The sequence below is a fragment of the Rhipicephalus microplus genome, chromosome 1 (genome assembly GCF_043290135.1).
Source record: "Rhipicephalus microplus isolate Deutch F79 chromosome 1, USDA_Rmic, whole genome shotgun sequence".
NCBI lineage: Eukaryota > Metazoa > Arthropoda > Arachnida > Ixodida > Ixodidae > Rhipicephalus > Rhipicephalus microplus.
Window position 1 is genome coordinate 34,502,881 of NC_134700.1, and position 14,072 is coordinate 34,516,952.

The window sequence follows — 14,072 nt, forward strand, 5'->3', positions numbered from 1 at the left end:
TCAGTAAGGAAGACGGAAGTGGCAGGTTCGATTTCGTTCTGTCGCCCCTTTTTTATTCGCGGGTGCTTTCTACCTCGTTTTTAAACAAATATTTTTATTATATCATTAGCGGCCGCTCGTCGCGGTGGTTCTGACGCTGCTTCGCGCTCCAGCACTGCCGGCTGGAGCGCGCCATCCACCATCCGCTCCACCGAACGTCACCATACACCTTGTGCCAAGATTTCCACCACCATAACTCACCAAAATGGTGGATGGTGTAATCAACCATTTCTATTGCGGACGTTTTTTCAATAGGGAACTGAGGTTTCTACGCATAAAACTTGAAACAGCCCCCCCCCCCCCCTTCATGTTAAGATATCATGGCATAAATTTCTCGTACGCCCCATTCTCGATTACGACTGTGTTGTATGGAATCCCTACCGAGGGTCTCTTGTTAACAATTTAGAGGCAATCTAAAATAAGCCGCTTCGTTCCATCTACTCTAGATGCTCCAGGAGTGACAGTGTGATGCTGCTGCGCAATTGCGCTGCGATACAAACACTTGAAAACCGCCGGCACGCTGCTTCTTTGAAATTAATGTACTTGTTTTATCACGACAAGGTTGTATTTAATAAAAACGACTACCTCAAACCACTTTATCAGTGCTCTTCTAGAGTAAATCGTGCAAAGTGTATCAAACCTTATATATCACGCTGCGACACTTACAAATGTTCTTTCTTGCCGTCTGCCATAGAGAAGATAAATCCGCTTCCACATGCTTGCATGAATGTTGAATCCTTAGAGGCAATCACTGCTAAAATTAAGCAGTTTCCATTTGTATAAACCCTTCAACTGACTAACTAGATTTCTACATTTATAGGTTCACCATGACAATGACATTTGCTGTAACACTGGGTTATGCCAAAATGTTCACTGTTGCTTCTCGCTTTGATCAACGCATAAGAGTTTGTCGCATAGCACTGTGCTCAAGTGTGATATATTGTGTTTGTTTTACGCTGTAGTGAAACTGATCTACGTATTCATTGTATACTCCTGTTTGGGCCTCTTTAGGCTCACAGTATGCAATAATTAAAAAAATAAAATAATGCACACGCTTTTCAAATAATCGAAGCACCTAGATGCTTAATCCATGTGGATAACTCTTAAATCAAGCACGAACATACTTATTCTAAGCGCCAACTCAATTAGGCTGCGTGCCAGTGAGTTTAGATCAAGTGTCATCAATCAAGTCAAGCGCCTGCCAGTGTAGAGATCGAATAGCCAATAGCTTTAACTCAGGTGCCAGTCAGTTTAATTCATGTCCCAGAAAAACATGGTTTGCTACTTTTCAAAGCCTAAATGTCAGAATAATGTAAGCATGAAGTGACAGGAAGAACTTTTCGCTCTTTTATACATGCGAGCGCTCACGAAACGAAGTGCAGTGCTATTTTCTCTTAAGGTTTTGATGTCATAGCTTTGAATAAAGAAAACAGTGCGTAGCAACTGTATTTAAAGGTACCAAACGTATTTGCTCATAGAGTCAATGCTGGTCTATGCTTCACCGCTACTGCATTTTTCTGGCTTATCAACTGCACCATCGCATATGCAGAGAGTCATGTCTTCTGCTCAGCAGACGACATTTGCCTGCTTATTCGCCGAAGCTTTCGCAGTCATCTGCTCAGCACGGTGAGAACGATGGTGACCGAAAGATGATATTTATTTCTTTTCGAAATCAGAAATAACCATATAAAAACTAAACTTGCATTGGTTTGCGCACATGTGGAATCAAGTTTTTGTAAAGAAGCAGCAAAGGAAATACTGCTGTTTTGTGGAGCAGACGATGCTGCTGAAGCGTATTTGCTTGGAACACGCGTGTTCCTTCAGATATCCGTAATTTGTTTGAATAAAAATATAACATTTATTAAGAATGGAAAGTATGACCTTCATCGTCCACATAAACATCATAAGCTTACGTCTTATGTGCACTGCAGGAAAGAAACGTCTTTGAATTATTAATAATTCGCTATGCCCTACGAGGGCCTTCTAATTTCTGGATTATGTATTTGCTCTGGACCCATCGCGGCCCGCGGCCAGGTTTTCCATATCTTGGTATGTATTTTGGCACTCCAATACCCACAGTCTGTCCTTCGCATTACACGACTTGTCCCGATCAAATTTATTTATAAGCTTTAGTCACAATCTAAAGATATTCAACATGTTCCTCCTTTCTCTTTCGTTGAATTAAACGTATTTCACAAAGGCGAAGCACTCACCTACAAACTTGTTCCTATTAAAGTACAACTGCGGCTCTAGCGAACAATGGCAGTATTCTCCCCCAAATACTAGCAGCGAATAAGAAAAATGATCTGTTCCACTTTCCGACTGTTATCCTAAATGTTGTAAGAACTGGAATTCAATTTTACTACCGATTTTACGCCCCATATTTTGCTTTTTGTGCGTAGAATAATGTAACTGGCACCTGGATCAAAGCCATGGGCAAATGAAATAAACATGGTGGCAATAGGATTTTACTCACTAGCAGACTGCCTGAGTTGGCGCTTCTATTATATATGTTGGCGCTTGTAATAATTGTTTGGCACATGAACTGAATAACTTGGTGCTCAGAATGTTTCAATGGCATGCGGAATAATTAAGCTGACACTTGGACTAAAGTGAGCAAAAAAACTTTTAGTTCTTGTTTGTTAGGGCGATAGATGGCTTGCTAATGAAAATTCAATATCCCCGCCGCCTCAATGATGAGTCTAGTACTATTGTTAGGGTGCGTAGCAAACACAGTTGTTTTATCGAATACCGCCATGCATTTGTATTCCACGCAGTGAGTCACAAGATACCCGCAAAGCCGTTTCTTACTTTCTGGTTATGTTGAAATAATCACACATTAATGCATATGCCTGTTTGTTCTGGCGCAACACTGACCACAAGTCAAAAGTGCGTTACATACTACACTTTTCACCTATCGAGCAAATTCATTTTGGTGTCTAATTTTTCACTCCTTAAGAGGCCTTTCTAAAGGACTACAGAATTTTTCGTTCACTTTATTCCAAGTACCAGCCTAAATAACCGCATGCCATTGGTTCGCAGCAAGCTATTTATTGCATGTACCGAACATTTACTTCAAGTGCCAACTTAAGCCGCATGCCTGTGAGTTGAATTTAGGTTCCGCCATCTTTATTCATACTGTGGACGGCTTTAATTCAGGTGTCAGTCAGTTTAATCCATGCAACAGAAGCACATGGTTTGCCACTTTCTAAAGTGTAAATGTCAGAATAATGCAAACACAAAGTGACCGGAAGAAGTTTTCGCTCGCCTATACATGCTGGTGCTCATGAAATGAGGTGCGCTTTGCTATTTGCCCCTAACGTTTTTGTATCATATCTTCAAATAAAAAAAAGTGTCTATTAGTTTCGCTTACGGGTACTAATTGTTTTCGCTCATAGATTCCATGTTTGTCTATGCTTAAACGATACTGCATTATTTTGGCTAACCACCTACGCCGTCGCATACGTAGAGACTCATGTCATCTGCTCAGCAGACAGCATTTGTCTACTTATTTGCTGAGGCGTTCGCAGTCATTTTCTCAGCCCGATTAGAACGATCGTGACCAACAGATTATATTCATCCGGTTTTGAAATCAGAAATGGCCATTTAAAAAGTATACTTGCATTTTTTTTTGCTTGAAGTGGAAATAAATTTTATATGGAAGCATCAAAAGAGAACTTCTCAGTGCAAAAATTTCCGGCAAGTAACACAAAATACGTAGACGAGTGTCTTTTGTGTTACTTCCCACACTTTACATCAAAGGAGATACTGCTGTTTTCATGCAACAGAGACCACTATTGTTGCTCAAGCGTGTTTGCTTAAAACACGCGTGTTTTTGGCAGTAACATTTGCAGACGACAAGAGAGCTTCACTTGAAGCCATGACTGGGCGCAAACGAGGACAACACTTTTAGGATCCAGACGAACCTCGTCGAAAAAGCAACAGAATATTGGGGGTCGACAGGGCTAAGATTGTGGACGTCTACAAGCGTATTGGTGACCTAAAGCAAGCAGCCGATGCCCTAGGCATAAACAGAAAGCAACAAAATTGATTGCCACTACCTACACAGAAGCATCGAAGCAGGATAGTGGTTCGAAGAGGAAGTGCGAAGATGACGTCATGAGTGCCTTGAGACGAATTGTTGATGAAAGCTGTACATCTACATTAGGGCAGATAAAGATGGCACTGGAGGAAAAAATTCCACGAGTTAAAATGAGTACAAGCACAGTCAATTGCTTGCTAGATGCCCATGGCTACTCGGTGAAGCTGGTGACGCAGAGGCTTCCAGACCGCATCCGTGACGATGTTAAGCACAGCAATATGTTGCGCGACCAATGGCTGCACTCCAATGGTCTGCGTGTTTGCCGCTTCCACTTAGACGAGGCAATGTCAGACATCCCGGGAACTTCTGTTAGGCAGCTAAAGAGCAACAAGCTGTGCACATGACCACGATGACATAGGGAGTGAACTCGAACATTATTGCATGCATTGCAAATGTTGCATGCAAATTGAACATTATTGCATGCAAATGGAAGTGCTCCCGTGACTGCGCTGTACAGAGTGATGAGCCAAACACAGGAGATGTATCCATTTTTGATAACGCACCTGTGCACGTTCGAGCTCAACAGGCGGCTTTGGGTAACTCCCTGCACTCAATCAGGTCAACCCCGTAGGGGTGTCTGCGTAAGCAGGCGTTTGGTGTATCGCGACACCACGAACCCGAGCTAACGGGGGAGGGGGGTTTGACTTCTCCGCACGCTTAGCCGTGCGTGGCATTGCTGTGTCCGGGAAAAGGGGATCCTAGGGGCTCAGCTGACGCCGGGTGACCGGACTTTTAAGGCCCCCCCGCCAGAAGCAACACATCCCTTTGGTCCTGGCTTCACGTAGACGGCACTGGCTGACCCGTCCAGGAAAAATCGGCAGTCGCCTTTTCCTATCTCTCTCTCTCCCTACATCTTCCTCGGTATCCCTCACTTTTTATCTGTCCTGTCACCTTCTATTTTCTATTTATTTTCGAATTTCCTAGCGGTGAGGGTTAACCTCGTGTAGTTACCCAACCTTGGGTAGGTATATTCGGTTATAGTGGCAATGCACGGCTGGCGTCTCCAAGTGTTTACTATTCAACCTTGTAGCGTCCTCTTGTTGGGCTCGGTGGTGGGAAACCATCAGCGCCGCCGAACTTTACACAACCTGTATGGTTAAATTTTTCCCCCCTCTCCCTGATCGCCACCCGAAAAGGTGGCACACCGAAGGACCGTTCCTCTTTTCAAAAGAAAAGCATTCTTTCACCAAGTTTCATTTCGTGCATAACCAGAAAGAAAGCAAAACAGCCCGCGCAATCCCATCTTTTCTTGTCTCGAAAACACTCACAGAAGCAATCGGCCCAGGATACTGTGTAACCAAGTTGGGAAGTGGCGACGTCCTTTTGGAGGTTCGCAACAAGCTGCATCATGACTACTTACCTAAACTGGTTATGTTTGGGGATGTTCCAGTTTCCGTAGGCCCCCACAGATCCTTGAACACAGTCCGTGGTGTCATCTCTGATGACAATCTTCTTGGATTATCAGAAAGGGAATTATTAAAAGGCTGGCAAGACCAGAATGTAGTGAAGGTTCAAAGAATAGTAATACGACGAGACAAAGAAACATCAAAAAACATGTAATTATCACCTTTTGCAGAACCGGCTACTTCAAGCTTCGACTCTGGCCCTACAAACCAAATCCTCGTAGGTGTTTCAAATATCAGCGCTTTGGACACGGATCGCAAAGCTGCAGAGGGCGCGCGACTTGCGCAAACACTAGCTCCAACCAACACATCAGACAATTGTATTGCTGCAGCCCGCTGTGCGAATTGCGAAGGAGACCATACCGCCTACTCGCGATCGTGCGCATACTGGAAAAAGGAAAAACAAATTCAACACAAAGTTTAATTCAGTATGTCTTTTCAAGATGCGCACCAGCGCTTTTCCCTCCATAACAAGCACATTCTATTATTTGCAGATGTGACGTGCCATGGCGTCGCGCCACATCTTTCCGCGGGTGCGCGTGTCACACGAAGTGTGACTGCGGTTGCGTCGTCTGCGCCCATGGTTGGAGTAGCCTGTGCAGCTCCACCTCCTACCAAACAGTATCAGCAGACTTCATAGTCTGCCGGACCGTGGACCATTGCACCTGCAGGTACGTCTAAAATTTCTGTGAATGTGCCTGCTCATCAGGCACCATCCGCCGCCTCGCAGGAGGTGATAAATACAAGCCCCACTCCTCCGGCGCCTCAGACGCCGAAGGATAGGCGCAATTCGTTTGAGTGCTTCCACAAAAAAAAACATCAAATTACGGCACCCCCAAAATGCCCTGAATTCTGAACTAACAGTTCTTGTGCACACAGTACCACACATCTTTAAAATAACACATGTAATACAGTAGAACGTCAGAGGCCTGCTGAGGAACCTCGACAATTTACTTTTACACAAACATTTACGATATCCTTTTACACAAACTTTTACACAAACATTAACCAAAAGTGCCGTGTGTGCAAAAAACACACTTGAAATGAACACAAATCAACTGTCTACACAATAAAATTAATTTTCTAAATGACCGAGATGATGCGGTCGCCTCATCCGTTGATGTTGTCATTATAGTTAATCAAGGAGCAGCCTACATACCTCCACACCATCAACTGAAGAAACACGAATTTCAGTTGCTGATAGATGAACCCTCTGAACCGTATCTCTTTCTATGGCACTTTAATTCCTATAGTAGCCAATGGGAAACTCTCGCTGCGATGCACCAGGCCACCATATTGAACAGCTCATTTTTTCTTCTAGTGCGCGTCTCCTCAGTCGAAAAGAGTCATCATACTGTGGCACTGTTCGTCGGCGATGCATTTCATGCGCTGCAATACAGGTAGTAACGCAACAATATTACCTACTCATCGATAAGCCTCAGCATTGTCTCTCCATCGCTCCTATGGATACTCACAAGGAAAGTCATTAACAATCCTTACGGAAGTGACCATTTTCCTATAATTCTGAGTACACGAACATCATATGAATTTCTTGCACATGTTCCCAAATGGCTCACATAAAATGCCAATTGAGACCATTTTTATAAGATAGCTAGGTCCAGTTGGACTGACATATGTGATTCCAGGATAAATGCATCTGTAGAGTACTTTACTGTTTTTGTTACTGAAGCTGCAGCTAAGTGCATTCCGCAAACATCTGAACTACGCAGAAGATGGCGCGTTCTCTGGTGGAACACTGAGTGTCTCAATGTGTGCAAACAACAAAACATAGCATGGAAGCGTCTTCGAGACTCCCCAACCACCAAGAGCCTTGTCAATTTTAAAAACATCAAGTCACAAGGCAGGAGAACGCGTCGGCAGGCCAGAAGGGAAAGCTGGCCAAAGTTTACCTGGCATCAACTCATATACACTTAAGGCAAGAGTCTGGAGCTTGGTCAGTAGAGTAGTAGGGAGAGAAGCACACAAGGTAATGGTTGGGAAGACCAAGCGAACTCCCTCGGTGCACACTTCGAACAGGTCTCCAGCTCAACCCATCCCAGTCTGGCGTCCCAAAGTTACAAAGCAAGAACCGAAAAACAAAAGATAGAGCGGAAATCCACAAATAATGACGCATACAATTAACCTTTCATCTTAACAGAGCTAGAAGCATCGCTAAATTGCTGTAACAGGACCGCCCCAAGCTTCGACTGTATAGGGTACAAAATGCTGAAACGTGTGTCCCCTGAAGCACAAAACCCTCCTTTCCTGGTGTAATGTTGTTTGGTTTTCCGGAGAGATCCCTTCCACCTTGAAAGGAGCCACCATTATTCCAATCCGTAAACAGGGTAAGGACCCATCTTCAGCATCAAGTTACAGACCCATAGCATTGACGAGTCGACTGTGCAAGGTCTTTGAGAAAATGATAAACAGGCGACTGATGCACTTCCTTGGAACACATAGAGTACCTGACCCATACCAGTGCGGGTTTCTGAAGGCTCAATCCACTGCTGACCACCTTATTCGTATCGAGGCATGAATTCGTGATTCTTTAATTCAGAAAGAATTTTTTTTTCTATCTGTGTTCCTAGATAAAAAGAAGGCCCGTGATCGCAACGTGGTGCTATGTCATACTCCTAGACCTGTCACACCTAGGTGTGTGGGGAAAAATGTTGGCTATAATTGAAAACTTCCTGTCCAATCAGACATTCCGTGTACGAGTAGGCACTGTATTGTGTTGTACATTCGTTCATAATGCAGGAATGCCGCAAGGAGGTGTACTGAGTTGTACACTATTTATAGTCAAAATGAACTCCGTGCACCTTGCTATACCACAAAATCTGTTTTACTGTACGTATGTTGACGATGTGCAGGTGGGTTTCCAGTCCTGTAACCTCTCGGTGTATGAACGTCATGTTCAATTAGGTTTGAACAAGGTCTCTCCATGGGCAGATGAGAATGGCTTTAAACTGAACGCGCAAGAGTACCGGAAGAGGGGGTTCATCCTGATCCTGAGATTTATCTACACGGTCAAAGTCTAGCTGTAAAGTCTGAACATAAGTTTGGGACCTAATATTGGACGCGAAATTAACCTTCATTGTACGTATCAAGTATTTAAAGAACCGGTGCTTCAAGACAATGAATATTCTGAAAGTGTTGTCACGCACTACGTGTGGTACCGACAGGAAATGCCTGATGGATTTGTATAGAAGCCTCGTACGCACGCACCTAGATGCTATCACCTATCAGTCTGCGAGCCCATCAGTCTTAAAGATGCTCGACCCCGTCCACCATAGCCATTCACCTTTCTACGGGTGCCTTTCGAACTGGCCCCGTAGAAAGCATGTATGCAAAATAAAATGAATGGTAACTTTATCTGCAGAGATGTTACATGTCTTTTACATACTACAGCAAGGTTAACAAGGAACATCTCACTCACACTATAAATAATGATGTGTCCAATGCTGCCTTGTTAAACACCTGTCCTTTACTGAGACAGCCCTATTCGCTTCTTGTGAGGAGCCTTGCTGAGGAAACAGGCGTGCCACTTTTGGAGCACCGGTTCATAGCTCCCACGGCATATCCACTGCCACGTATCCTTCGTGAATGTTACAAAACACGCACCTACTGCACACACCCGCACACACTTCTTCGAACTACAACATAAATATACTGGCCCGGAATTTTTTACAGATGCATCAAAAACTCGTAATGGTGTGTCCTACGCAGCTTTTGGCCCATCTTTTTCAAAATCTGGTATTCTGCACTAGCTAACAAGTATCTGCTACAGAAGCCCATGCGATATCGGTGGCCGTCGACCATATCAAGCAATTACAAATGCAACGAGTGGTTGTGTACACAGATTCGCCGAGTGTCGTAACAGCTTTGATAACGCTGAAAAACAAAACAAAAATTCTGTCCTTATATCACTTTATTTTCTTTTATACACAATCTACGCCCTCAAACGACAGGTTGCGGTGGCTGGACGAAAAGGGGCACCGCGAGATGGCTGGAAACATAGTGGCGGACCAGCTGGCTGGGTCTGCGCACGACCACGCACCCGCCAATACATCCCTGGTTGTCCTTGCAGTTGACATGAAACCTTTTCTACGACGGGAGCTCAGGGCGTTCTGGCAGCGTCTGTGGTATAGGCAAACGGATAATAAATTGCACGCTATCAAACCGAGACTAATAATAAATGTTTTCCTCTTAGGGCTTTGAAAAAGCCAAAGCGTGCTCGCAAACCTTGGATGTCTTCTGAGATACTAAAAATGATGAAGGAAAAAGATAAATTATTTAACGTATTTCTATGTACCCGAAATTCAGATGATTTGAAGACGTTTGAAAAATACAGAAATTCACTTACTAAAGCACAACGGCAAGCAAAACGAAATTACTTTCATTATATGTTTAAAGGCGTCTCTGACAGCAAAGAAATCTGGAATAAGTTAAACTCCATCATATCTTGAGGTAGAGCTGCAAATTGTTTAGAACTTGTAATTGACAATGAGGTTATTAAAGGCAAAGAGTAAGCGGATAAATTTAATGAATACTTCACATCTATAACTAAAAGCACGCACCAAACTAGTGATTTTGAGTATTTTCCAGCACTACTCAAGGAATCAATATTTTTTGTCCGACTGATGAAGATGAGGTAATACGAGTGTTTGAAAGCTTTAAGATGTCTAAGAGTGAGAATTTAAATGGCCTAAATATTGAAACGATAAAACATGTTATTGACCTACTTAGTCCATGTCTGACACACATTTACAACGTTTCCTTAAAAAGCGGCATTTTCCCACAGAATATGAAGGATGCTAAGGTGACAATGATCCACAAAGATGGAGACAAAAACACTTTAACAAATTACAGGCCCATTTCAATTCTCCCGCTTTTTCCAAAGGACTTGAAAGATTATTCATACTAGACTGTTGAATTTTTTTGATAAACATTCCTTTAAACTCAATCACAATTTGGTTTTAGATCAGGCTACTCAATCGAAAGAGCCTTATTGTTTAAAAAGGAATTGATTCTCAAAAATATTGAGGCCAAAAAGTTCACACTTGGCATATTTTTAGATATGTCGAAAGCATTCGACAAAATAAACCACAAGACATTATTAGGAAAACTGCAGTAATATGGCATTCGTGGTGTAGCCTTAAATCTGATCGGAAGATACCTAGCAGACAGACACCAGTGTGTCTATACAGAGGGAAATTTCGTCCGTGCAAACTGTTAAAAATGGTGTTCCCCAAGGCAGCATAGTGGGACCTCTTTTGTTCATTATATTTATAAACGATATTGCACTTGTTCATTCAGCCCAATACGCAATTTACGTAGATGATACAAGTTTTTTTTTCAAGTACGAATGTTAGTAATTAAGTAAATACTGCTAACTCACCGTTACAAAAGATATACAGCTAGACCCTTAAAAATTCTGAACTTTTATATTGTCTCAAAACAAAAGCTGTTCTTTTTTGTGCCAAATCTCTCCTCAATGAAACCACTGAATCCTACAATCTCATGTTAAATAGCAGCATAATCGAATCCTCGTTCACCGGGAAGTCTTTGGGCGTTGTTTTCCATAAACATATGAAATGGTATTATCAAACGGAATTTTTATACAATAAGCTTTGCAAAGTCTAGGGTGTCTTGAGAAAATGTTAGGGTTTATTGCTAGTTCCTCAAAAACTTCTGATATTTATTGTGCTCTTTAAATCACATCTGCGTTACTGCAACCTAATTTGGGATAATGGAACAAAGCAATCTATAAGTAATCCTATTATCCTACAAAAAAGGCGATACGATCTGTTGCTAACCTTCCTTTTAATGCCCATACTTTACAATTATTTGCTAAATACAAGATTATCAAATTAAACCTGCTCTACGAATGGTCTTTAGCAGTCTTTTTTAGATATGACACCAAAAAAAGGTCGCGGCTATATACGTAGTTTAGCTAACTTGCAATTAAATTCTTGAACGCGCCTGAACCGACACTCTGAATATTGGCATGTGCCGAGACCGCGCTCAAATTATGGCTTTCAGACATTGAGTTATTGCTTGCTGAATATACTAAAGAAACTAGGAATTAATTATAAAAATGTACGTATGCTCTCTAATATTTTTATTTTATATATGCTTTGTAAATTTGTGTGTAGTATTATTTTCTGTTTGATTACTTCTTTCTTTCTATGTATAGCATGTGCGTTTTTGGTTAGTATAATTTGTTTAAATTTTTTGTTCTGATGCAAAGCATATGCATTGCTGGTTTAAACTGTCCTGTGTTTAATTTGATTTTGCCGTTTTTGTTGCCACAGTTGCCATGGGGATATGTGGCTTTGTCAAGCTGTTTTATACAGCTTTTTTCCTCTGTACCAGCGGTTTATTGTACAACTGCACGTGGTAAATAAACTAAACTCAAACTCAAGCTCAATGCTTCCAGCTGAACATATCGGACCCAACACATTTCGGACTTGCTTAGCTCTCATGCTAAAATTGTTTCGCTGAGCAAAGTTTGAAGTCCACAGCATCAATTCACAAAGCGAAAGACTCAGGCGGGGACGCGCAGGAGCTTCCGCAGGTCGCTATGCTTCCTTATATTGATCACCGGGTGCAAGTTCCTGGATGACGCTTGAAGAAATACATGTTGCGTCTTAATCTCTGCCTCTTCGTTTATCGGTTTGTACTGGTTAGGTTCTGAAGGACAGCTTGATTTTGGCTGGGACAACCATTCAGGTCCATACCACCAATAGCGACATGCACGTAGAGTCGTTATCGGTATGCCTCTATACAGTACATCCACCTGGTTCTCTTCGCCCGGGCAGTAGCGCCATAACGCTGTTTCAGTAACTTGCGTTATTTCAGTCACTCTGTGCTTTACAAAATTGACTCCACTTGCTATAGTTTCCGCGGATCCGGCTATGTGGGATCATGGAGTCAGTCCACATCACGCAATAGAAATGCTTGAAATCCCACGAGGAGCAAACGTATTTTAGCAATCTGGCTCCCACTACCGCGGCCACAAGCTCGAGCTTTGGAAGCGTCAATGTCTTAATAGGTGCCAATCTTGACTTCACAACTATCAGAAAGGTAGATGAGTTCCCACCTTAATCAAATGCTCTCAAATAGGCACATGCTCCATAAGCCTTCAGGCTGGCGTCGATGAATATATGCAGTTCAGCCTCTTCAAGTGCTCCATGCAGTCTAACTCTCACGCAGCGCTGAATCTTTATGTAGTCGAGCTGCATTACATCTGCACACTAGGCTGCCCACTGCGTCTTGATCTCAGCGGGAAATTATTCATCCCAGGAATGGTCTAAAACCCGAAGGCGTTAAAACAAAGTCTTCGCAGTGATGGTGAATGGCGATAGAATGCCAAGGGGGTCATAAATTCGAGAAGCAACCTTCAGAAGGGTACGTTTTGTGTCGAGCTGGCCAGCCACTAAATACTGGGCCACAGACTTAGAAGAAATTTTGAAGCAATCATTTTCTACGTCCCATTGCATTCCCAAGACCACAGCTGCTTCTCCTGATGCTCCTTCTACTTGCTCCTCCTGGTTGTCAAAAATGTTCTGCAGCTGATGGTCAATGGTCTTCCACTTTCTGAGCTTCATGCAAGCATCTTTCATAATTGATTTCGATTGCTCATAGATGCGCCGACCTTCATGGAATGTCTCCGCACCTACCAATAAATCGTCGACATAAAATGTAGAAGTGAGCTCTTTGTCTTTACATGCGTTATCTAAGTGGTAGTGAATAGTTGCCATGAGCAAGACAGGGCTTGACGTTGATCCAAATGGTACCCATGTCATGCGCCATTCGACGAGCTTACGGTGTTGGCTTACGGAAATAGAGTCAAACCAGAAAAACTGGAATGCATCTCGGTCAGTGTCCTGTATCTCAATTTGTAAGAATGCCTTTTCGATGTCGGAATTGATGGCGACATGGTACCACCGAAAGCGAAGAAGGACTTGCAGCAATTTTCGATTGAGGTTCACTCCTTTATCCATGCAGTCGTTAAGGAATGGTACAGATTGGGTGTGTGACGATGCGTCGAACACTTCGGTAGTTAATGATTACTCTCGTATTTCTTCCCGATGTGGCATATAATATATGGTGTGATCTCGATCCCGAGGAGTATCCTTAGGTATTACTTCCGCGTGATCCAACTCCAGATGTTGCCGAATCACTGTCGTATCGCTGCAACATACCTTCCATCCTTGATAGCCTCCATGTTAATTTTTGTAGACGTGATAGCGCGATTTTCCAGTTGTTCACTAAAAGCGGTTTCTTATCTTCCTTTTAATTGATTGATTGATATGTGGGGTTTAACGTCCCAAAACCACCATATGATATGACATGCCTACGCTGTCAGCGTCGTAGACTTTCAAAGCCGAGAGTAGCGTCGGCCACGGTCGAGGTACGCAACTCAGACGCAGAGCAAGAAGCGGCAACAGCTCTCGCCACCACCACATGTAAAGACGCCGCAATGATCTTCACTAACTCGCAAGCCACTTGCTGGAATTGTGCGA

The 14,072-nt window shown here is 42.9% G+C and overlaps 1 protein-coding gene across 4 annotated transcripts in view; it reads left to right on the plus strand.

Annotated features, from left to right (window-relative positions):
• The window catches only part of LOC119178081 (uncharacterized), a 349,233-nt gene that overhangs the window by 307,840 nt on the left and 27,321 nt on the right, over positions 1-14,072 (plus strand). The window contains exon 5 of one of the 4 annotated variants that reach the window (XM_075869954.1): positions 6,039-6,215. The exons of 2 other annotated variants lie outside the window; for them this stretch is intronic. In XM_075869954.1, the coding sequence (XP_075726069.1) occupies positions 6,039-6,215 (177 nt within the window). Of the gene's footprint in view, positions 1-6,038; positions 6,216-14,072 lie in introns of those variants that run through there. One more of the 4 variants, XM_075869968.1, reaches the window with a different exon arrangement.